Genomic DNA, 25,771 nt, shown 5'->3' with positions numbered 1-25,771 from the left:
TTATGTCTTCCTCCCGAGGCCCTACACTTGGGTTGACGTGACGGGGGTATGTCCTCGTGACGGAATCCATAATATGCCCTATCACTACTAATGTTTCACGATTATAAGAGCATCAGAGAGATTGAGAGACAAATGTGCAAACTTCCAAGAAACAGAACTCCGGCGTTCTCATACCATCTAAATTCTAAGCTTTACTATACCTTAAGGTTCTAACGAGTACCCTATTCATAGACCAACAGATAAAAATGACAGTGATCAATGTTAAGCATTAACAAGCCTATTAGTGTTTGAACACATTAAAGAAGGCATTCCGCTCTAACCATATAAAACAAGACATATTATAAAGGTGATGCACAGGTAGAAACACTATAAAGCTTGCAAAAGTGGAGAAATTTAGAGCAAAATAATAGGAGAGTCATAGAGGTTTTGGTATTTTTGCAACTATGAAGGTTATTTCTAGAAGTGTCTACTAGAAATAAAGCAGGCATCAGAGTGGTTTTTCCCCTACGCATACAAAACAAAAGGAGCGTAACATAAACAACAACATTACTTCAGATGTCAACTGTCTACATTGCTGACACATTATTTATTTCTGTCCTCGAGCACGAACAGAAATTGCACGACACCGAACAGGAATTGCAACCACGGATGGCAGAGATAGCAACAGGGGGAGATACTACTTTCTCCCACTGATGTACCAACATCATAATACATGAAATAGATAGATGGGGGAAGAATCAGAAGGGGATAGCGGCGGCGGTCTTCTGCCAGGCGGGGCGGGAGGAGACGTCCTGCCACCAGGCGAGCAGGTGGGGGCGGGAGGTGACGAGGCTCGCCTTGGGGGTTTTCATGAGGTAGTTGGTGTATGGGATGTGGTTCAGGTCCACCAGGGTGAACTCAGCACCGGCCAGGTACTTGCTCTGGGCCAGCCGGGCCTCGTACACGTCCAGCACCTTCTCCAGCTTCGTGGCCTGCGCCTCCACCACGGTCACGTCGGTGGCGCCGCCCAGCATCGGCTTGATCAGGGCCTCGTACACCAGCGCCGCGATGGGCGGCCCGAACTGCTGCGACTCCACCTCCAGCCACAGATCCACCACCGCCCGCTCCGCCGGGGTGCCGCTGGAGAGCAGCAGGTCCGGCCCCGCCTCCGCGTACTTGGTGGCGATGTAGCGGTTAATCGCGCGCGACTCTGGCGGTCCGACGGAAACAAAGTATCACATCACGCCGCCATGGAAACCGTGTTCTTGTTTTATTTCGTTTTATCCACTTAAATATTTTTATTTCCCAAAAACCCCCCTTGAAAAGGAATCCTCGTTATTAACAAATCACAGGAAGTGTGGACTAGTAAAAACGAGTTCATGCAGGGGTAAAAACGGAAAGTTTCGTTGATCGATGAGGACAACATGACAATTGACGCGCAAGCAAGATCCGAAAAAATCGTTAGAACAAACAGATCGGGGGTTAATATAACCAAAATAAAAGCATAATAGACCGAAGAAAAAGAACATAAAATAATCTGATCTCGAGCCTTTCATTTCCATGAGAGAAGTCCACTAGTGCATACACGAGGAGAAGAAAAGGCGAAGGAAAAGGATGAGAAGTTACCAAAAAGGACAACATCTCCGTCCTCCAGCACAGGGATCTGACCGAACGGCTGCATGAATCGGCAAAACAAACCAATCATCTTGTGATCTTTCCTTTTGTCACAAGTAATTCCTCCTATTCGAAGGAGAATAAGATGAAGAAGGAAGAACAGGGAAACGTACGTTTAGGGCGAGGAAGTCGGGCTTCTTGTGAGCACCGGTGCGGAGATCGACTATGACGAGCTCAAACTCCACGCCCTTCTCGTTCAGCGCCGCCAACACCCTGACCGTGTTGGTCGACATCGGCATCCCGTACACCTTAACCCCCATTCTTTCCTCCCCCTTTCTCTCTCTCTCTCTCTCTCTCTTCGCCTCTTTCGCCCTCTTTGATGCGATCAAAGTCGCCGCTTCGACACCAAAAGCGGTAGTAGTGGAAGGCATTTAATAGCCTGCACGCACTACAGTGTCGCGGTGCACGTTCTGCCGACCATTTCACGGATGGGACACGCGTCTCAGCCTGATGGACTAAGGGGCATTTCTCGGAAACTTCGTTGTCAGCAAACCCCCCTCTTAAAAGCGGTGACCAGATTGCTGTCTAAGGTTACCTCGATCCAACCTAAATCAATAAAACCCAAAGCAAGTCATTTGTACCTTATAAACATTCATGATTTATGATTCCTTACCATGGAGAGGAGTACAAAGAATCCCTTAATCTTGAATTTTTTTTCAATTTATTAGTTAATTTGTTTTAATTTATTATGGAATGGGGGAAGGTAATCGCACTATGGTGATGGGAACAGGGCGGACGGCGCACCAAATCAACCGGTTAGCTATTGACGTGAGTCGGGTCGAGGAGGACTGTCAGATGAAACCACGTGAAACGTGCGCTCAATAAAATACCAAGTTGTTTCCGGAGAATCTTTCGACTGTTTATGGATTGGTCCTCACAGTTGATATAATTGTTGATCAGTCATCATGTTTTATACTTGCAATAATATAATATATTTCGTATGATAAACAGGTTATAAAAATATGGAATATATGAAATATTAGTATTAGTATTAATAGGAGGAACTTTGTAAGCTAATCATCATCCAACATATGATTTTTATATAATGTCTCGAACGTAAGGATAAGATGAAGACCACACTCCACCTATCTACCCATAAGAATAAGAGTCCAAGATAAACGATTGTAGGGTGTTCTTCTCTTGTCACTCACATGCATAAAAGTTCAAAGAAAAGTTGTTAGAAGTAATTAAAGGCTACCTCCCCATAGAATATTTCATAAAATATTTTTCCTTTACGATTAGGTATAAAAGCTCACATTCAATATAATAAAAAGGGAGATTACTTTTTGATCGCTTGCATTCATGCTAATCTACCTCGGGTTACTAACATGGGCATTGGATGAATCAGATCGGGAAACCTCTCCTGGCCTCAATCTTCGTACATGTGACACATCAAAAGCTCAACATTTTCACCTTGGAGATACCTTGGACAGCCCCTACGCACACGGGTTCAGACCACATTGGACTAGGACATTAATAACATATTCTCATAATATTTTTTGTGTTAGAAGGGGACCCCATGTTATAGGAATGCTCACTATCAAGACTCGGAATGAACACTTAAGTAATGATACTTTGCCCTTGACTCATAGTACTTTCACCCAATATGGATAGTAGCCACCCTTTCCATAGCGCATCCATCTTAGCGCAGATGTTGATGTAATACTAATGTATATTCAACAACCCAAGTCTCTCACCCCCAAAGATAACCCCGAGCCATTTACTCGTCTCTACTAAGGTATTCTTAAATCTCACTTAGCAAGTGCAGACACTAACAAGTATGATACGAGTTGTCTCTTCACTTTTGCTTTAGTTAGCCCAACATGCAATGCCACCAGTTTAACTGTGGTCCCCTACTCAGCCACCACTAGCACTGATGCCCATCAACATTCTTTGACCCAACGTGGTGTCGACATCCTAGGAGCGCCTGAGACTTATCAAACCGTCGATCGAGAGAGCACTTCGGACTCTGATTGTGAAATTTAGCATATCACAATAGTGCTTTATTCTGCTTGAATCAATGACATAGTTAGTAGACTTGATAGACGATTCTCTATATATTTAATTGTGATAGATAGATCGACGTTTGGAGGAGATATGACGAGAGGTCCAACAATCAAAGGAGGAAGCATTGGTCGACCCCACCATGAGTCGATCACCGTTCATCTAAGAAATCTAGGAGGAACCGATTCTACCAAACTTTTTATCTCTCATCTTTTGAGTTATTCGATGGTAGTACCGACCCGATAGAGAATGTTATAGTTTTTTATGCCCAAATATCATTGTATGACACTTCGAATGATTTGATATGTCGCACCTTTCCAACCATTTTAAGGGGCTCAACACAAGAATGATACACTTGCTTGAAGTCACTTTTCATCGATTCTTTTGCCAACTTGCAAGGAAGTTTGAACTTCATTTCCTTGAGAATATTTACAAACTTCATTACTCGGTCCATGAATGAGATATGAGGCATGGTAGATACTTATCTGTTACTTGTAATATAGACATTCATGATGGAGCTCAAGCCCTTTAACCTCTTTTGATCATTGATAAAGAAACCACCAGTGATTGTACCCAAGGTACTTCAAAAGGTCAATTAATATATTACCATCGAGACAATAGTCTCAGATAAGTATAAGGAGCCATGCAAGAGGCCAAAGTAAAAGTAGTCACAATTAACCCCAACCCCAAGATCACAACAATGAAGGAGAAACAAATAACTCGATTTATCTCGCCTAAATATGAGTTGACCCTCCTAAATATGACTATAACTAAACTTTTTATATAGATAAAAAAAAAGGCTCTTAAGAGACTCTCACCCGATATGAACCCTATTAGCGAAAAGAGAAAGGTTCAAATACTATCAATTCTATGGAGACTACAATCATAACATGAATGAGTATCACAACTTGAAAGAATAGACCTAGGAGCTCATACAATAGGGACACCTCGGGCAATTCGTCCGAAGCCAACAAGAGTCCTCACCTCGACCTCAAGGGTTAGTGGAGAGACATATCGATGTTATCATTAGTGGACCTATCTCGAGAGAAGATAACTTTTTCAATTGTAAGGCTTATGCTCGAGCTACTATTGAAAAGTACTCGAGAACGGAGAATAACCTAGAGATAACCTTCAATGAGAAATAAATGGAGTACCTCGACCCAAATTATGATAATGTCTTAGTAGTTTTTGTGAGGATGGTCAACTCTCGAGTGAAAAGGGTCATGATTAACATATGTAGCTCTACTAATATCTTCTACTTCGATGCGTTTTCAAAAACTCAAATTATCAACGAACAACCTTACCCCTATGACTTATTTGTTGACGAGGTTCACTAGTGACTCTATCTTGTTTTGTTGGACTGTGAACCTACACATCATATTCAAAGACGAGCATTGCTCCAAAATAATACTAGCTAAATTCATGATGGTGGATATCCACACTAAATATGGTGCATACAATGTGATCATAGGCTAATCCACACTAAATAAACCAAGAGAGATAATGTCAACCTATCATATGGTGAAAATTTTCTAATGAGGGTTAATATTGGATAATTGAGAAGCAATCCAAGGGAGTTGCATTAGTGTTAACTAATGATGGTCCAATCTAAGGCACCACTTATAGACCCAAGAGACTTCGCTAAGTCCATCATCCATCATAAACCAATAAAATTATTGATTGAAGCATATATAAATAAACCAATAGAACTGTTGATTAAAGCACTTATAGATAAGGCCTGAAGGGTTTTATATGAATCTAAGAGTGTCAAGAGGCCTTTGAAAATTTGAAAGACCACCTCGCCTAGTTGCATATCTCACTTCCTCTACCTCGGGCAAAACTCTAAGCTTCTACCTCGCTACTATCAACCTAGTTGTCAGCTTGATATTGGTACAAGATGATATAGGAGTTCAAAAGCACATCTATTATGTTCGTTATATTTTGAGTATACCTAAAAAGTGATACCCTCCCTTTCGAGAGGCTCACATTTGCATTAATCTTGGTGACAAGGAAGCATAGCCCCTATTTTTAATCACATATTGTATATGTGATCATTGACTAATTACTTAGACAGGTTCTCTCTCAGTTTATATCTCAAGTCGGTTGTTAAGATAGTTAATAGAGCTGAGTGAGTTCAATATCCAATACATTTCAAATGTTGCTTAGGCACCGGTGGACTTTATTACAAAACTAACTACTCCTTTGCCCAAGGTTAATAAGCACACCCCACCTGCATGAACACCATTTGTGGATATTTCCGTCACCTTGGATTTAGGCAATGTTAGACTCGTCCAAAAAAGCTTGAACAAACAAATGTTTGAATAAGTTCTTGGTTTGAGTTCAAAATATCTAATAATGAAACCAAGTATGATGCACTTCTCTTAGGGCTTTAACTCATTTAAGAGCATCAAGTCTAGGACCTGATGATATTCAATAACTCATAGCTAGTCATGAACCAAGTAAAGTGGAACTGTGAGGCCCGAGATGCAATCATGGCAAAGTACCTCACTGAGATGCTGATAGAACACTATTGATGGACCCCATATCGACTCAGAGAGTTAAGCATCATCAAGCATAGTATTACATAATTAATGATCGCTTGTGTCATAAATTGTTTAGTCGATCATTTCTCAAATGCCTAACACGTCAAGAAGCCAAGAGGGTGTTGGTTGAGATGCATGAGAGTATTTACACGGAGCATATTGGTAGATGAACTCATCTTCATGGTACTTCAATAAGAGTTCTACTAGTCGACACTATGCAAGGACATAATAGCCTATACCCAAAAATATGATATGTGCCAAAGATTTATGTAGATACAACATCAACTGATAGTCCCTTTTAAGTCCAATCGATTACAAATGTTCACCCACTAGGGTAGGAACATCCTCAGACCTTATCCACAAGCTTTGGGCCAGTGATGATTTCTCATCATTGGAGCTGGCTATTTTATAAAGTGGATATAGGTTGAACTATTAGCATCAATCATTGAGAAGCAGGTTAAGGAATTTTTATGGAAGAATATAATCATCCACTTCGGAATCTCGATAGTCATTATCACCAACAATAGAACCCAATTTAATAATGTGAAGTTCGAGGGGTTCTATCAATCATATAGAGTTCAACTAAAGTTTAGCTTGGTAGCTCATCCTAAAACCAATGGTTTCACCATGGTCACCAACCAAGTCATTCTTAAGGGGTTAAAAATGTAGGTCATTAGAGCAAAAGGTACTTGGATAAATAAGCTACTGAGTATCTTGTTGGCCTTCCAAAAGACATCTAAGATTGGGTCAGAAAAATGTTAGTCTTCAATATTGAGGCTATATAACTACCTAAGATAGTCTTTCCAACACCTTGGGTTAAAAATTTTGATGAAAAAATATTCAAAGAAGGATTTCAGGTCAGACTCAACCTAATAAGTAATGTTAGAGCAGAAGCACATAGTGTTGGGAAAATATTTGAGGGGGACATCACATGCGCAGCGGAAGAACAAGAAAACAAAATTCCCGATTCCCAAAGAGATGTTCGTCGTCGTGCGAAGATTGGTGTGTAAAATCCGTGAAACTGAAAACTGCGTATAGAGTATATTGTGTCACCTAGAGAGATCGTATATCCCTGTTTCCTTATAGATCTTTAGGAGAGGGTGAAGGAGGTCAAGCGTCCTCCTCTCTAACGGTAATCCACACAGTAGGGCTATGACGACACTCCTCAAAACTCCATGTCTGCTTTGAGGTGGAGAGGAAGAGGAGAATAGGGGAGGAAAGCAAAGACTCTAGACTATGAGGCTATGAATACCTCATATTTATAGAGGTCCCCTATCAAACCCTAATGGATCCTCCCATAGTGGGTATTGGATCTGCATCCAATAACCCAAGCCTTTTAGATTAGTGGATCTCTATCCAATAATCTCTAATATGCTCTTATTGGATCTCGTCCATGGGATCCAATAATTCAGGGGCTTATTGGATATCTAATAAGACAAGAGCTCCGTCGGATATCTCATATCCGAACCTCTACTCATCGTAATGCCTAACATATGTATGTGACCCTCTAGGCCCAATATCGAGCTGGCCGTGAGTCATACCTGTTAGAACTCTTTCTAACTCAGTGAATTATTATCTCTGTAATAATTCACTCGACTCATCGACTACGGACGTACTAGGCCACTACGCCGTAGTCCCTAGACGATACAGGAGAATCTAATCCATTGGACATGTCTGTCCTCAGTTACCGTGTACCTATAGTCTCTCATCCATCTAATATCTCAGAGACCGTATATCGAGCATGGTGCTGTTAGACCCATACGGTTTCTACTCGAGTCTCGCCCTAATTAGATTCTCCCGGAGAACTCTTTCTCTCTCAACCCGAATGACCCTGGCCAGGGATTTGTCTGAGCAAGAACACATGGAATATTCCTCTCATGACGCCGAGAGTAGATGATCCTCTATCGACACTCAATAGCCCTCGTAAGGTCGACTACCACTCCCAATGACCAGTTGCACTAGATCTGGGAGAGCCAAACCTATAAGTCTGGTATCAAAGAGTGGAGTACTCATACATGACATCCTTGGTGTCTCAAGTCTAAGGACCAGATATACCACTAGGACTACAGAATCGCTGTTTGACAATAAGGCATTATCAACCATCAAGCATTCCGTAAGCGGATCAATCAGTGAACTCATTCTCCAATGAGCACCTGTACTGCATCCCTACTGTCCCTACACGAGCAGCTATGTGACCAGCTGCATCTATCATATGGACGGGTATATAACACACCAGTATGTCCAGTTATCACGATGTCCCTCTCGAGTAACCTATGACCGGGATTATTTAGAATATGTGTTTAAAGGTGAATCAATCTCATTATCATGATATCATCACGATCCGATTCCCATTGCACAAATCCAATGACATAACAATATATATATATATATATATATATATATATATATATATATATATATATATATATATATATATATATATATATATGCAATAGTTATAAAGTGATATATGCCAAAATATAATAAGCAAAAAGATTCTGTATCAAGTCACACGTGCCATCACTCAAGTGATTGGCTTGCTGGGCACCTATGACTAGCAATCTCCCACTTGACCTAAAGCCAATCACATATGTGTCTGATCCCCATCAGACCCCTGTGACACTAAAAATCAATCTGAGACAACGACTTTATCAGTAGATCTGCAATGTTATCTTCAGATGAAACTCTTTCCACTGCTACATCTCCTCGGGTTACGATCTCTTTGATAAGGTGGAACATCCTCAGAACATGCTTAGATTTCTGATGAGACCTAGGTTCCTTCGTTTGAGCAATCGCCTCATTGTTGTCGCAATATAAGGAGATCGGCTCCTCGCTACCCACCACGACTCCCAAATCTGTGATGAACTTCTTCACCCAAACTCCCTCCTTTGCTACATCTGATGCAGCAATGTATTCCGCCTCTGTGATCGAGTCAGCAGTAGTATCTTGCTTGGAACTCTTCCAGCACACTGCTCCTCCATTCAAGGTGTACACGTACCCCGAATTCGACTTGTTATCATCGACATTAGACTGAAAACTTGAGTCTGTGTAGCCTTCAACCTTAAGGCTACTACCTCCATATACTAGTAAAAGATCCTTAGTCATTCTCAAGTACTTAAAGATACACTTTACTGCAAGTAAAAATAGGTTGATGTAGGCACCTCGAGCAACAACAAGCCTTCTCCACTCGAGGTAGAAATAGGTTTCCTGACCTTCATAGCTCGGTGGCAAAGAAAAGGGAGGGTCAAGTGGGAAATCGATCCCTCTTCGATGCATGGTGTTATACCTCCTGCTATTGTTGAACCGTACTAGCTCTCTGAAGGTGGTTAAGGTTATTTCTACTATTGACGACCATGACCTTGACAGCAAGATTGGGCGGAGCTCCAAGAGAGGATTTTTGGACCCCATGGAGAGCCAAAAAGGTGACGATAAAGAGTGATACTATCTCTTTTGCAAAGTTGGAGGTTTAAGGAGGTGACCAAGACAACGATGATAAAGAGATACGAAGGTAGGGAAACCGAACCCTCGCTTTCTTTACTGTCGAGTTGTCGAGCGCGAGGGTCGAGAAACCAACCCCCCCCCTGCCCCGATGCTGAGTCATGGAGGTCAGGCTTCCCAACTCCCTTACTCTCGAGGAGGGCCCGTCGGTGAGGAATGACCCTTTGTCAAGGGATAGAGGTCATTAATTTGGAGCGCTCATGACCTCATCAGCATCCACCTAATGCATTAAATTGGAGAACCAATCAAAGATGCATAAGTTTAATGTATCGAATAAACTGGATGTAGCACTTCGAATCCCTCTTGTAAGAGCCTTCGAAGCATACCTTCGAGGAGGGAGGGGGGAGGATAAATGATAGGGATATCATTGTTAGCCAATTGTCATCCAACACGTGACCTTTATGTGGTATCCAAGTTAGAAGAAGAAGGCGAAGGCTATCCTCTGCTTATCTGCCCACATGGATAAAGGTCCAAGGTACGCAGTTGTAGGTTGTCCCCTCCTCTCTCCCCTTGTCGCTCATATGAATAAATGATCATAGAAAGATTATTAGGGGCAATTAGAGACTATCTCCTTGTAGAATATTTTATGAAATATTTTACCCCTTTACAATCAGGTATAAAAGTTCACCTTCAACATAATGAAAAGGGGGATCACTTTTTGATTAATTGCGTCTATACTCATCTATTTCGGGTTATTAATTTGAGCATCAAAGGGATCAAATAAAAAAATCTCTCTTGATTTTTATATAAGTAATACCTCAGGAGCTTGATATTTTTACCTTAGAGGCACTTCAGATAATCTTACGCAGATAGGTTCAGACTATATCGGATTAATCAGGATGTTAGCGATATCTTCCCATAACAAATAGGAAATAAAAAATATAAAATAGTTCGAATGTGAATCGATATGTGGATCGTTTTTGTATCAGATAGTATACTTTGATCCATTTAGGAGGTCTTTATGATATACACAATTATGATGCATTTATATTTTATTGGTATTATTATCGGTGTGCATCTAAGACCCACTTTATGTCTCAACCATTGACTATTGAAATCTCTACATGTCGCTACAAGAAAATTTACTATGAATAACCCTCGTTGTCTCTCTATAAGGGATGGAATACACACCGCATGATTTTTAGATTGTGGTTGTGATCTGCTCAAATGTGCCCACAACTTAGCCCGTATCAATTTGAACTCCACCCTTTCCCATTTGAATAAGATAAATAAGATACCCAGAAATGAAATATTATCTTTATTTTCTTTAAACGTCTCCTCTCTCTCTTTCTCTCTTCTTATCTCACTTCTTTCCCATTTCAATCTTACCATTGTTAGCTAATCGTTACCCAACACATGACCTCCGTTTGGTATCCAGGTTGAAAGATGAAAACGAAGGTCACCCTCTATTTGTCTACCCACGTAGATAAGAGTCCAAGATCGACGATTGTAGGTTGTCCCCCCTTCTCTCCCCTTATGTTCACGTAAATAAAAGGTCATATGAAGATTATTAGGGGAGATTAGAGACTGTCTCCTCGTAGAATATTTTATGAAATATTTTGTCCCTTTACAATCAGTATAAAGATTCACATTCAATATAATAAAAAGGAAGATTACTTTTTGACTAATTGCGTCTACACTCATCTATTTTGGGTTATTAATTTGGATAAGGGATCAAGTCGAAAAATCTCTCTTAACCTTAATTTTTATATAAGTAATACCTCACGAGCTTGATGTTTTTATCTCAGAGGGGCGCTTCAGATAATCTTACGCACATAGGTTCAGACTATATCGAATTAATCTGGAGGTTAACGATATCTTCCCGTAACAAATATGAAATAAGAGGTCCTTACGATACATACGATCGTAACGTATCCATATTTTATTGGCACTATTCGTCGGATCCACCTGGGACTTACTTTACGTCTTAACTATTGACTATTGAAATCTCTATATGTCATCGTTTCATACCCCCATAGTCTCTCTACAAGGGATGAAACACACACCGTATGATCTGAAGATTACGATCGTGATCTCAAGTGATGGAACAGACACTCGGCCCGTATCAATCTGAACCACACATTTTTCCGTTCGAATAAGATAAATAAGGCACCGAAATGAAATATTATCTTTATTTTCCTTAAACCTCTCTCTCTCTCTCTCTCTCTCTCTCTCTCTTACTCTCTTTGTCTCTTCTCGTCCCACTTCTTCCCCGTTTCAATCCCGCCATTTCTATACTCCTCCGAGCAATTCAACGCATCTTCGATCTCCACCAATCCTCATCTCCCGTTTCTGTGATCGAGGTCTTCTTGATTTCGCCGTCGAGCGCCTTTTTTGGCTTATGATCTCGTTGTTGCTGAAGATTAGGGTTTTGCTTCCGTTGCTTGGTTCCTTGATCACATTAAACTCTGGGATTCAGTTTCTTAGAATTGGTGCAGAAATTTAGAAGACGCGGTTTTCTAATCGGGTAAATTTGGCTTTTCTCTCGGTAACGGAAGTTGATTTTTAGTGACCCAGACTGCATCTCCATGGCTGGTAGGTAGTTTTGCGGCTTCTGACACAAGGGGAGTGATCATTGAGGGGTTCCCTACGAGACTGGGGAGACTCCCGTACTAGGAAGCTGAATTTGAGGTATTTGGTGTGATGGAATGTTGTTTCACTTTTTGCGGTGTCCATGAGATTTCAGGTTGAGGAGAAGCATCGGAGTAGAAGTTGGCATTTCATGAGCGATAAATCTTTGAGTTAAGAAGTTGTGGGATAAGTTCTGCAGCCATTTTGAGTTCGATATTGCTTCTGAAAGTTTTGGCCTGATGTTTCCTTCTGGAACAGACCGTACACAGGTTACAGCTGCAGTTTCTTGTGGAGTGCTTATACCAACGAGGTTTGTCTGGCCTTATGGCGGGAGACGAGTTTACTTACTTGGCTCTTTTACAAGGTGTGGTTATTTCTTCATTTGTATTCCCTTTGTTTTTGTTTATTTATTTTACTAATTATTTGCATGGTAAGTGGAATTGAAGAAGCATTACAAAACTAACTGGTTTATAATCTTTTTTGAGAAAGCATGATTTAAAACATACTAGAATCTAAAGAATTATCTTGAGGACAGAGGGCCCTGCAGTTTTTCGTGCAGGAAAACTACACCAAGTTCCCTTTCAAAACATCCTGGTTTTGGTTAATAAAGGCTGAATTTTCCTTTGTCAAAATGGATTTTTTTTTTGTCTTAATATGATGTACAAGAATATGGGTGTCAATGGTGAATAGAAATGTAACATTCATGCCATATCTCATCAATCAGACTGGGCTACATGTGATACAGGTGGTTCATGTGTGCTTTCTTGCATTTGTGCATTTGTTCATATATGGATGGGCAATTTTAATTTTGCTGTTTGATTATAACATTTGGGCTTGTGAAATGCTAATGATGAATTAGACCTTTGAATGTGGAAGAATGTGGGCCCGTTTGTTGTTATTTAATCCTTATCTCTCTAGAGTATTTATTTTAATCTTCATTGTAGGTGGACTGAACATTTACCAATGACCCGCGTGGAGGGTTGTCCTTCCGTATTTCAAGCTATCTGCAGATTAACACCTGGCGTTCATCAGGTCAGCGTGAGTTTATTTTTCTTACAAATTTGATGTTTTTTGTTATATCTTTCTTTCTGAGAGGTCACCCCTAGCTTTTTTTTACTGGAGTACATATGAGTTTTCTTCATATTTATAAGCCAACAGGTTTAGACAGACTTGTCCATTTGATTTTCTTTGGGTGTCATTTTACTTTATTTTGTATTTTGAAGTGCTTTTGTCATGTTTTAAATTCTGAACATATGCTAACCTCTGGATTTATAATTATTTGTTATTTTGTACAGGCATTTAGTTAATTAACTTTGTTACACACTGTGTGCAGTATAAGTTCTTTGTAGATGGTGAATGGCGGCATGATGAGCGGCAACCTCATATGGTGGGAAATTATGGGATAGTGAACACTCTTATTGTTACCCAAGAACCTAGTATGCAGACCATCTTAAGCCCCGAGACACCCAATAACCGAATGAACATGGATGTTGACCATGAGAACTTTCGACATGTGGTAAGTCTACAATTATCTAATAATGATGAAGGTGAACCTGTACAATACTGCTTCAATATGTTAATTCATGTCCCCTCTTTTTACATACAATTGCAAACATATTTCCTTTTAATGTGAACTTAGATTTTGTTTCTATGGAATGCACTTGCATGCATCACCATCTTTGTGTTAAGCATATGCTTAGTTTTGTACATATCTGGACATACATATGATTGATTTGTAATACTTACTGCCATATCACTAAGTTGTTCATGTAAAAAATATTGTTTAACTATTTCCTTGATTTATTATGGTTACATTTATGGGGATGAATATAGAAATTCAAGAGACTTGATTAACAGTAGCTACTTATGTTTCATTGCATACTTACCGTTGTTAGGAGTTAGGACCTTCCCTATGTTAGTGGAGTAATTATGGACTTAGTGTGGAATGTTTGACTCTAGATAGACTTGTAAAAAAAAGAGAATAATCACTTTTGTTTTTCTCTTTTTTGTGATCACCCATGTGAGAATTTCATAGATGGTGTGCTGCATCTCAAAACTGAATGACACATTATCTGGTAAAACAAATGATGTGAGATGCGGGTGGAGGGTGGGGAGGTAGGGAGCATATACCAATGCAATAACAGTTTTTGACTATAAGATAGTAATGAATAATGGTCACAGCTCACTTCTACTGGAAGTTGCATGCCAGCAAATTCAGTGTAGAAATGCTGTATGCTGAATTGTGCTTTCCCAATGTTTGCTTTCATAACTATAGTTAAGATTAGATTGTATGTGCAAAACTCAACAGAAATTTGGCATGTTATATGATGTCATACTGAGCCCATTATTGTCTTGAATGACTGAAATCATCTTTGAATCACTTAGTATATCTCTATCTTTGATTGAATTACCATTTCTATTAGATCAACTATTTAACTGTCAGATTCTTTGCTGCAGGAGACAACACTGACGACTGTAGAGGCTGATATTGGAGACTTTCGTGATCACATTTATGAATTTTTGTCCACCCATACTGCTTATGATCTGCTTCCTGATTCAGGAAAGGTATAATTATTTTTTCTTAGTGAATAAGATGCTATCTTGCTTTATATTTTATCAGCATATTAGCAATTCCGCAACTTGCATTTTTTCTCATTGATTCAACATTGGTATTGCTCTTCAGGTCATTACTCTTGATGTTAATCTGCCAGTAAAACAAGCATTTCATATCCTGTATGAACAGGTACCTGTCATCTAAGATTTGATTAAATGCTTCGATAAAAAATTAATGTTAAATTTCATGCTAAAGTGCTACTTTTCTGAGTCTTATATTTTGTCTGTGACTCGATACCAGAATTTAAGCACTAACTTAGTAACAATAGCTAAATGTAAGAATTGTGAGTAATGTATCCTATACTCATTGATATATTGTTAGAACTTAGAAGGACCTTGGCAAATTCGGAACATCTGAAGGTTAAAACTTAAACTAATAATAAAAAGTTAATTTAGGAAAAAGTTTTGACACCTTGGTTCTAGATTTTCTGTATACCATGTATGTGTTTGAATAACTTTATTTGAGTGTCATAGGTTAAGCCTTCGGGATGCACTGCAAACCATTGGTTCATACAACTAATTACCAATTAATGTTCAAGTAGTTGTATTATATTATTCTGATTATCACAAATATATTGCTATCAAGGAGGGCCTGCTAGGTCTATGTAGCATCTCAACTGGTAGTTGATTTCATTGTTATTTATGAAAGTGTACCATGATCGACGGACTAAGTTCCTGCCAGCTCACAGAGTTATCTTTCAAGTCATCTTGTGCTATGCTGTCCCGATGCTGCCAATTTTATATTATGGCCAAGCCATACTTTGGCCTCATTCAGCCAGGACACAATGTGTGCCTGCTGCATCTGCCGACAATATATCAGAACCTTCCTTGACATTTAGAACCTTGCCAATATTTCTTGGTCATGATTGGTTGCAGAACATGCACTTGTGTTTTGATCAGGGTTGTACTAGATGAATTGGAAGCACTATTATGGATTGCCTAAAATTGAGCCAAATAGGTGTATCATAGTTATCAGAGTTAAGGGTGCCCATTTCTTCATGGGTTTTGACATGACATGATACCATGTTGTGCCGGTTCATGCAGGGGTTTTGGCATGTTATCAGTGAAATTCAATTCAGCTAGATAAACCACTATGGACATTGTGCTAGCCAAAATAAGCCAAAAATGGATGGCGGTATGATAAATACAGCTTAGTATGAGACTATGTATGCCTTTTGAAACTCCAATCATTCAGCAAGGATTTTCTAGAAATGTATAAAGAAGAGACTCATTTGGCACCAAAATAAGAATAAGTTGATGAAGTTCATCGTTGATGCATGTTTAAGGAAAATCTTTGTTTCCAAAAAATTTGAGGTTTCAAGAGGAGAGTGGAAGTTTAAGAAGATGTAAAAATTATGAGAAGCAACATAATGCTTCTGGATTATTTGAAGATGATGGCTTTACCATCCTAAGTGGCAGAAACAATTGATGGAGCAAGCCAATGATAGCTGTTGTCATTGGTTTTGCTGTATTTTAATTCATTTGTATATTACTTTGTTATTACTTTGAAGACTTAGAAACTTTTATAGATGAGCCATTTGTACACTTAGAATCTGTTTATTGTTGATCTCTATTTGTAGAGATGATAACTTTTTGAGCAAATCTTAGTTTCTAGTGATGTCAAGTTTTGTTTATGAAAAGGGTACATGGATGTTTAAGCGGTATTTTGCTGATTGATTGTTTGTTTCTGAACTAATAAAATGTATGCTTTTCTTTTTGAATTTTTGTCAGGAAATTCCTGTTGCTCCTTTACTGGATACTTGCAAGGGTGAATTTGTTGGAGTACTTAGTCCATTGGATTTTATACTAATTCTGAAAGAGGTACAAGTGGAATCTGAATCATTTTGTTTCCATTCAAAAGCTAGGTGAAATTACTTCTCCTTGTGCTGTTTTTTTCTGAAGGTTTGCTGTGGATTCTTGATGGGATTGATTTTCTTCAATGCAATTCTTTTTTATTTGCAAGTGGTCATGGACTAGGAATTGCCTATCCTCGAAGATTGCTTTGAACTCACTGAGTGGATCCTTTATTTATTTTTAATAAAAAAACTGAGTATTACTTATTAATCAAAAGAGCTAGTTACAAAAGGATCAGGCTGGGAGTGATCTCCCTCGGATGCTGCCGCTAGAAGAGTTGAGGCCCCTCTTGGGTAGAAGATGGGCCTCCCTATTGACATTTCTAGGAATATGAACAACCTTAACAACTTCCACTAAGCTGGACAAACTGAAAATATCCAGAAACAAAGAGTGAAGGTACCAAGGTACCAAGGCCACTCTGATAAGGTTTGTCCCTGTGCTCTTCAATGTATTCTAAGCTTGCTGTTAGCACATGTTGTACATGTTCACACATTTTGTCTGCACATTGACTTGAATTATTGATTTGATACCTCTTTTTTTTTAACTAGTTTTTTCTTCCATTTGTTTTTCTTATTGAATTTTGAATTTTAGTATTGCTTTAACCTTTTCCCTTTGCAGCTCAGTAGTCATGGTTCAAATTTGACAGAAGAAGAGCTTGAGACCCATACTATTTCTGCTTGGAAAAAGGCAAAACAACAACGAAGCTGGCCACTGGTTATGCATGAAAGAAAATCTAAAGACCATCTAATCCATGTAACCTTTCTCTTGTTATTTTCTCTTGCTAGTTGGTCTTCTTTACTGATTGAAAAAAAGTAAGTTCTGATATAAAAGGAGTTGGTGATTCCATAGGTTGTTTCAAAAGTCACCAGAAAGTCAGTTAAATAAGTTTTATATAATGGTGACAGGTGATGTTATTCATTGCACACTTTTTTCATGAAGGTTTTGAACAGATCTCAGTTGATTTATAAGGTCATCGATGGTGTTTTACTGATATATATTTTTTAGTATACTCTCATTGACCGGTCCGAAAGAAGATGCATAAAGCTCTAAATGATGCTGAAATTTAAGGGTCATTACGAAGTATCTTTTTGCACATTTAAGACTGTATCAGATGTTCAAAAAAAGACTTTAAAAATTAAAATATTTTACTGGAATTTAGGGTAATGTCTTAGCATTTGCTTTTGACATCTTGAGAGCATGATGTATATTCCATTTGGACAAGCAATGTTCACAACCCGCAATAGATGCGTAGTGATAGATATCTAATAATAATGTATAGGTACTAGATTTTGATTGCAGTTTTGAGAAGGGATCAAAATTTTCAACATTCATATCTTTTAGGTTTTTACAATGTTGTTTTGTGATTGTAGAAATTTTGGTCTACTTTATTGTCATGCCAACACAAGAACAGGAATTCAGAAGTACTATTAGTAGTTTTTTTTTTTACTTTGACTTGTGAAGCCTAGATTTTTTTCAGCAAAAAGATAGGAAATAAATAAGATAACAGTTCAGACATATGTTCCTAAATAAGGAAAATGTATATGTTATGATGATACATAGTTCCAAAGGCATGTTAAATCAGTAAACATAGGTCTTCTATTACAGAGGAAGCCCCTAAGATTATGCATAACATGCAGACAGCCTGTGTCAATGGTATGCCAGGCCATGCCTAGTGTATAGCACAAATGTGGCATGTTCCAAGATGGTGCAAGTCATCTATATTCAGTCAAAGGAATAATGTTCTGTTGGATTTCAGTCGATTAAAAACCAATTTAGTTGGTTTTGGTCAGGTATAATGATAAGGTTACTCCTTTGCGACCTGGGAGACCAGGGTTCAAGTCACGAAGATAGTCTCGTTAAATATATAAAGGTAAGGCTGCGTACATTGACTCTCCCTGGACCTCACATTGGTGGGAGCCTCGTGTATTTGGTATGCCTTTTATAACAATGCAATTCTCACCTAAGTTAGGTCAAATTAGCCCTAAACTTTCCTGAGTTTATTATTAGTGCCACCTTGGATTTGCTTTCCTTGGAGGTTCAGATTTGGTCACACCAGCCACAACATACTCTGGCCAATGCTCCTTCAGTTGTAATTTGAGTTCAACACTTCTTCAGACTACACCCATCAGCTCAAGGTTTACCCTTGGCCTTTTCAGCTATAGTGCAGCCCTCTGGCCATAAATGGGGCCTGGGAAGGGAATGGGTCAATGTTGTACAGTTTGCTACGGCTTTGGGCTGGCTTCTGGTGTGCAAGCTCAGCATATTTTAGCATGTTGCAGTATAATTGTCATACATCAAATCGGTATCAAAGTAGTTATCCTACATTAGCCAAATACTAAACGTTCTTAAATATTCACAGAACACTTGCCCTTGCCAAGAATTGATTGCTAGGGATGGCCTTACACCATGTCTTCCATTGAGACAATGGAAGTACACCATTGGAAAAAAAATTGTGAAGAAATATTTTTGTTCATTAATTAGTTGATGCTTATTATTCTTCCCTTTTTATAGACCCCAAATATAATAAAAATAAGAACATACACAATAAATAAAAAATACAATAAAGAAAATTACATCCTATCAGTTAAAATTTGTCAACCATTTCATCTTTCCCTCTTTGGGGAAGACAATTTCATATTTGTTTTTGCATATAATCTTCTTTGTTGATAAATATTTGATTGTTAAAGTTCCTTTTTTCTAGTTTTTCAATCAAGAATAAATTTTCCTGTAGGAGTGAATCTTAGATTAAATCAATTAATTTATCTCCTTCATCTTTTTCTTCAGGTCTTTAAATGCTAAGGTTTGTCTTTTTGCTTTTCTTCTGTTTGGCTTCCTTTTTCTTCTTCTTGGTGATCTTGGTATTTAATATAAGATAATGGAAGACGTTATAGTTTGATGACATTACATTTGCAAATTACACCCTAAACTAATAAAATTTATTCTAATGTCAAATAAATTAAAATGGTCCTGCATCATAGGCTTTGAAACATGATGCCACTACAAATAATTCATGTAGTACACACAGTGTTGTTCCTGATATGTATTCGTTCATGAACCACCATACCAATGTAGTGGTGTTCAATAGTTTAGGTTTTATATTATGCATTTCTCCAGACTAATATCTGATTTTCATTATCTAATCTATTTAGACATCTAAGTTGATTACTTGCTGGGTTAATTCATTTATTTTCCATTGACCAATCCACTTATGGGTGTTTTGTGCTTCATGTTGATTTCTTTTAATTGATTGTAGTGTTCTACCGATCTTGTATATCCTATTAATTTTGAAGTTACCATCCGTGTGTCTCTAGTATGGCTGACTGTTGTCATGTAAATGTTGCAGTCACTATCATTTGCTAAATCTCTTTGATGTTGTAGGTTGGGCCTTATGATTCATTGAAAGATGTAGCACTGAATATAGTGCAAAATCAGGTGGCAACAGTTCCAATAATTCATTCACCATCACAAGAGGAATCATTTCCACATTTACTTCATCTTGCATCTCTTTCAGGCATATTGAAATGTAAGGCCTATTATCTTGCCATTCTCAGTTCATCTTACCCTCGTTTGTTAACTAGTAGGTTGATAGCTTAATGGCAATGAGATTGATATTCCCTCAGCAAGTTTGGTTTTAAAATTTTAGGTATCTGCAGGCATTTTAGACATTCATCTAGTTCACTCCCTGTATTGCAACAAGCAATATGCACTACTCCTCTGGGCACATGGGTTCCAAGAAATGCTGAGTCAAATAAGAAGCACCTGACAATGTTGAGATCAAATGAATCACTTAGCTCTGCCTTAGCATTGTTACTGCAAGGTTACATCTTGGCTCAAATTTATTAATTATATGTAGACACCTAACATGTTTTCCCTGCGTGGTACCATATAATAGGATCTATTGTGTTTGAAATTGCATGAATACACTTCAGGTGGCATTTTTGAGGGTTATTCATGCAAACATCAACTGTAAACTTTTATACTTGCATTCTCTTGATCTTATAACATGCTTCACGTGATTTTCTTTGTTTGCCTATTAACTCTGCTTGACCTTCCATGTTGGTTTCTTTAACTCTTCTAATGAGCTGATTAAAAAAATTAGATATGGTTGAGGCTAACTTTTGCAATGGTTGAATTTTGTTTTTAGTCCTTGCACTTAACTTCACATTCATAGAAAAACCCTTTAGATTACTTTCTGTGCAAGTTGTTTTTCAGGATTATGTATGTTGTTTGAATGGTTTAACTTATGTTCCTATATCAATGCATATCAGGCTGCAAGATAATAAAAAAATTGATACAAATAGTTCTTTTAGAATGTATATTTTGTACATGTGGATCACGACTATAGATCATCTTCTGCCATCTATAAATTCCTGTGACTTTCTCTTTGTTCTTTGCTTTTACTATGTGAGCAATGATGGGTGTAGATTAAATATCATTACCAACAAGATACATGTTAAAGCAAATTACGACAATCACCATATTTTATAATTGGAAGTTATTGTTTGTGTCTTAATGCTGTCCATTTAATGATCTGAAGCAACTAAAGTGGCATCTGAATTAGATATGTTTTCTTCCAACAATTTTGTTCATCCTTGAGCAATGTTTTCTGAGTCTCTTTCTTCAAATGTTAATATCACAGAAGCCTTTTGCCAGAATGGACATGACACTCATAACTTGAGTTTTCTTATATTTCTAATGCTGATTTGTCCAAACCTTGGTCAACAAGAGTCACTAAAGTTCTGATGTGCCAAAGCTTCATTAAATTGAGATCCAGTTTGAACCTTTTTTTCCTCAAGTTCTTTTGCCTTGGTGGACTCTGTAGTTTGGTGGATTTATAGATTTTCACAAAAGAGTATAATCCCTATAATGCTGCATCTTTGAGATTAATTTGGTAATTCTATGCTGCAATTAATAGTTTTTTTTTTCTTTTCTTCTGCTCTAAAAATGCATGATTCATCTGCAATCCTTATGCTTTATCCATTTGTCTTATTATAGAGTATATATATCTTATTTCACTCATTGATTCAATATACAGCTCAAGTTAGTTCAGTACCGATAGTTGATGACCATGATCGTTTGTTGGATGCATACTCTAGAAGGTATTATACTTGTGCTTAGTACAGGTGGTGTCTTTCAGCTGCAATTTTTGTTTCAAACTTTCCTCAATAATCTATGCTATTTGACTGAGTACAGGTGGGATGTTTCAATTTCTTTTGTTTTCTTTCTTTTGTTCTGACTGCAGTGACATTACATCTCTGGCTAAAGACAAGGCTTATGCACAAATTCACCTGGATGAAGTGAGTATTTACCAGGTAAAAAACTGAAACCTCTTTACTTTGGCTTGCTCTTTATCTTATGAATGATCCATCATGAATGCTTGTGATGTTTCATGCAGTGGATTTTGTATTTCTAGTTCTTTTAACTTGTGGACTATAAATGCCTGTGGATGTAGTGCATTAATTTTTTTTGATGTAGTTAGTGCCATTTTTGCATCCAGATTCTGTTGTTTATTTTGTCATCTAAATTCTATTGACACCCTATTTTATTCTATATAAATCAACACGGGAATAATGTAATTCAGGGAAAGTAGATGATCTGGAGTTTCATTATGCTCAAAGGAATTTGCTGGTATAGGGAACATCATGGAGGAAGCCTGTCAGTGAGACATGTTTGCCTGACTTTTTGAGTATTAAACAACTTAGTTCATATATGTAGGGTCATCCTATTTTTGAATTCCATCCTTCTCAGGACATTTTGTATTGTGTAGAACCCTTTTTTTGTGGTTTCATTGTGGTCATAAATCTGTATGATTCATATTTTGTTCTTATTTCCAGCTGACCAACACTACTCAGATCTTGAATTGCAACGTATCATCAGTACATTTTCAAATTGAACAATCTGCAGGATTCTTCTGACATTATTTGTGTCACCCATGCATCCTACGAGTAACTTATATGGGGTTTGCTTGTTGATGTGGATTAAAATTTTCAGATGCAAGTTATCATCGTTGGCTATTTTGTTCACAGACACGAGTCCATTCCTTTCATTCTTGATTAAGACTAGAGGTATCATTTACTACATGCATTGTTGACAGTTCAAATACACTGATCCATACTTTCGTTATTTCCTGAAGGGGCTGTGGAGATATCATGTGTTACCATACACATGAGCAGAACTATTCCATCAATTTTTTCACTATCTTGCTTGGTTCAAACCTCTTTGTCCAATAATGTTGTTAATGATAAACAAAAATAACGATGTGATTGTCAAGCTTGAATTGGTAAAAAGTTTTATCTGTTGGCTCTTCAGTTAATAAATCAGGAAAGCTAGCATATCCTTTCTATCTTATTATCTGGTGAATAATAGAAATTACATCTGATGTTTATCAGCTGTCAGATTATATTGAATATCTGTCATGAAGAAGAAAGAAGGATTTTACTCAAATGTGCTGCTGTTGCAACTTAAGTAATGACTTGAGTTGCAATTGGCTGATGTGTACACCCAGGGCTCTGCTTCATTCCTCAATATTTGTTTTCTAGTTGTTTCTGGATGAGTTCCTATGTTACTGAACTTTTTTTTCTTGCAGTGTTTCTTTTGATCTGTAGAATTAGTATATTATGATATATTATTTGTGCTTGTATTTACTATATTATATCTGCCTTTTACTTTTGATGGTAGAAGGTCAAGCAAAAAATTCATACATGAGAAAATTAATGAATCACTATGTTGGTAGATCTTACCGATTCCTAATTAACCAAAGTAGAGATTACTTTTGTCTTTTGTTATTTAACTTGTCATTGTAAAATGGATGAGAAGTTTAAAAATAGACGGATGATGGTATACAACATTTTTCATATCACAATTCATGGATTATGGTTTTAAACAAAATAGAAGGATGATTTGGGCATTTTGAGCAGCCTAAATTCAGGCAGAAAGAGCTACTAATCATTGCTTTGATAAACTTGCCCGGCCACAGATCCTTATTACATTGGTTTTACAATATAGTTCCCCATATTATCTTTTGTTGTTGTTCTTAGATTTTGCCACTATAATCTATTAGAGATGAAGCCAAAGCAATGACTTTGGTCTCCATCCTCGTGTTGTCTCTGTGGTTTATAGCCGACCCTCCTACATGCTCTGCAACTGGGTTGAGATCCTCTGTTTTGGCAAGTTCATAGTCCAAATCCTCGCACATTACCATGACCAAAGGGTGACATTGAGCAAACTCTTCAGCATGTGTTATTTAAAATGACAGATCTGTGGACCTCGCTTGTCAGATGAAAGGACATGATGCATATCTGTACATGTTGGACCTAGCGTCATTGCCCATTGTAGCATCCCTGCCGTCTACTTTGTTTATCTGGTTTCACTTGTTGCTGAATTTTGGTTAGTCAGAACGTAGAAGATGGGATTAATGTTGATTCTGACAGCGTATGTTTCTTTGTAGCATTGTATCCACCCTTGTCTTCATCCTTCTATGTTCATTTGCTACATCAAGTATTTAGTAAGTTTTACTTGTTGCTAAGGCAATTAATCTGTTCATGGTGGAACTTGCAAAAGTTGACAAGTCCATAGAGACCATGACTTCACGATATGGGGATTTGATAATGAGCCTGTTTAGGTACATTGGGGACACAATAATTTGGGATCGTTTGAATTAGTAACCTCTATTTCCTATATCTCATTTTTCCTTTTTGTAAATATCAACTTAAATCCCTCTGAAATATTTTATGCTATTGCCATGTCAAAAATTTAAATTATCATGTTATCGGAGAATGTTAGATTCGGTCAAAAAATTGTGAAAAGTTTTTCAGTCACCTAGGTATCTATCAAATTTGACGTTGATAGTGTATTTTAAGTTTCATTCTTCCTTTGTAAACTTAGGCACTGCAACTCAGAGAAGATGCAAATCCTCATCAAGGATCCCATAATGGGCAGAGATGCCATATGTGTCTTCGTTCAGATTCTCTACAGAAAGTAATGGAGCAATTGGCTAATCCTGGTAATGATTCATCATACAAAAAATTATAACATTTCACCTTTTCTATTGGATATCATACTATATACATTGATGTATAAATTGATTTAGGTGTCCGCCGCCTTTTTGTTGTCGAAGCTGGAAGCAACCGTGTAGAAGGCATCATTTCGCTGGGTGATGTATTCAAGTTCTTGCTCGGCTTGCCGTAGTGGCACAAAGCGTGTTCAATCCAATGCATCAAAAAGGGGAAATGGAATTATTTGTATTCAGATGCACTTTTTTCTTTTACGATTTCTTTCCTGATTCAATAGGCCTCGTTGGTTTAGAGCCTGGTGTCTTTAGGCAAGGCCACAGCGAGGTCTGTACATGAGAAGAGATGGTTTGATTTCAAATGTAAAATTTCTCTTGATTTCAGTAGTTTAATTATAACGATTTGGGTAGTGTTACCTCAGAGTGATGATCATCATCTATCTCTTCTCTAGCCACTATCTGAAACATATGGTTTAGAGTCAAATAAATTGGAGTCAGACTTTCTCGTGATACAAGATTTGGTGTTGCTCATCCAAGTTGCACCCTCAGTTATTTCAGTGGTACTTTAGCTCTCTCCTGACAAGCCAAGATATATTGTTTTGTTAGTTGATATAAAGTCTTCTTGCATTATCTCAGCCTCAGGAGGTCAAACTGTACAGAGATTCATCTTATCTTGCATCATTCATCATCAATGAATCCTCTTCTGCTCGTGCGTTCTCCCTCATCGATTCTTAATCGAATAATAAGATGTATACTTGACAATACAACTAATTATTATATTAATATTTAATAATACATAATAATATCAAATCTCACTAGTTTAGTTTGAGACTCTCGATGGCGGGTCCCACTCCGCGTGCTGGGTGACGCACATATACGTATGCTGCAATATTCCCGCATAAAAAACCGACTCTTTGAACCCACTTATTATTCTCACCGCTGCGGCGTGAAGCGTCCGCCTCGTCTACCATTGCGGTTTGGGTGGTGACGGTTCTCTTACACTCACCTCAAATGAAAGTATCTCTTA

The 25,771-nt window shown here is 37.9% G+C and overlaps 2 protein-coding genes across 8 annotated transcripts; one reads left to right on the top strand and one right to left on the bottom strand.

Moving 5' to 3' along the window:
- Positions 1-529: 529 nt before the first annotated feature.
- LOC135626711 (glutathione S-transferase 3-like) lies at positions 530-2,009 on the bottom strand. The gene is made up of 3 exons (XM_065132252.1): positions 1,767-2,009; positions 1,606-1,654; positions 530-1,189 (listed from the first exon to the last, which is right to left on the bottom strand). The coding sequence occupies exons 1-3, from the start codon at positions 1,911-1,913 to the stop codon at positions 738-740; spliced, it is 648 nt and encodes a 215-aa protein (XP_064988324.1). The 5' UTR covers positions 1,914-2,009; the 3' UTR covers positions 530-737.
- Positions 2,010-11,856: 9,847 nt separating this feature from the next.
- LOC135585935 (sucrose nonfermenting 4-like protein) lies at positions 11,857-25,165 on the top strand. 7 transcript variants are annotated; one of them, XM_065132246.1, is made up of 15 exons: positions 11,858-12,165; positions 12,238-12,439; positions 12,528-12,633; positions 13,214-13,301; positions 13,603-13,785; positions 14,727-14,834; positions 14,953-15,012; positions 16,614-16,703; positions 17,355-17,489; positions 20,115-20,259; positions 20,380-20,553; positions 21,772-21,835; positions 21,979-22,048; positions 24,621-24,738; positions 24,826-25,165. In XM_065132246.1, exons 2-15 carry the CDS (start codon positions 12,373-12,375, stop codon positions 24,921-24,923), a joined length of 1,506 nt encoding a protein of 501 aa, XP_064988318.1. In that variant the 5' UTR covers positions 11,858-12,165; positions 12,238-12,372; the 3' UTR covers positions 24,924-25,165. The 7 variants fall into 7 exon arrangements, with proteins under 7 accessions (XP_064988321.1, XP_064988319.1, XP_064988322.1 ...); XM_065132249.1 differs by lacking the exon at positions 24,826-25,165 and adding an exon at positions 22,728-22,801 and having other exon boundaries at positions 11,857-12,439; XM_065132245.1 differs by having other exon boundaries at positions 11,858-12,439.
- Positions 25,166-25,771: the final 606 nt, after the last annotated feature.

Source organism: Musa acuminata, chromosome BXJ2-11 (assembly GCF_036884655.1).
Source record: "Musa acuminata AAA Group cultivar baxijiao chromosome BXJ2-11, Cavendish_Baxijiao_AAA, whole genome shotgun sequence".
NCBI classification, from domain to species: Eukaryota; Viridiplantae; Streptophyta; class Magnoliopsida; order Zingiberales; family Musaceae; genus Musa; species Musa acuminata.
Note: the sequence above shows the minus strand (reverse complement) of the source record. Positions and strands in the feature narration are given on the sequence as shown.

Excerpts from the sequence above, each read along its gene's own strand:
- LOC135626711 (XM_065132252.1), bottom strand. The coding sequence starts at position 1,913 with ATGGGGGTTAAGGTGTACGGGATGCCGATGTCGACCAACACGGTCAGG. Across the intron at positions 1,655-1,766 it reads CCGACTTCCTCGCCCTAAAC|CCGTTCGGTCAGATCCCTGT; the intron begins GTACGTTTCCCT and ends CGATTCATGCAG. Across the intron at positions 1,190-1,605 it reads CGGAGATGTTGTCCTTTTTG|AGTCGCGCGCGATTAACCGC; the intron begins GTAACTTCTCAT and ends TCGGACCGCCAG.
- LOC135585935 (XM_065132246.1), top strand. The coding sequence starts at position 12,373 with ATGAGATTTCAGGTTGAGGAGAAGCATCGGAGTAGAAGTTGGCATTTC. Across the intron at positions 20,554-21,771 it reads CTTAGCATTGTTACTGCAAG|CTCAAGTTAGTTCAGTACCG; the intron begins GTTACATCTTGG and ends TTCAATATACAG. Across the intron at positions 24,739-24,825 it reads GGAGCAATTGGCTAATCCTG|GTGTCCGCCGCCTTTTTGTT; the intron begins GTAATGATTCAT and ends AAATTGATTTAG.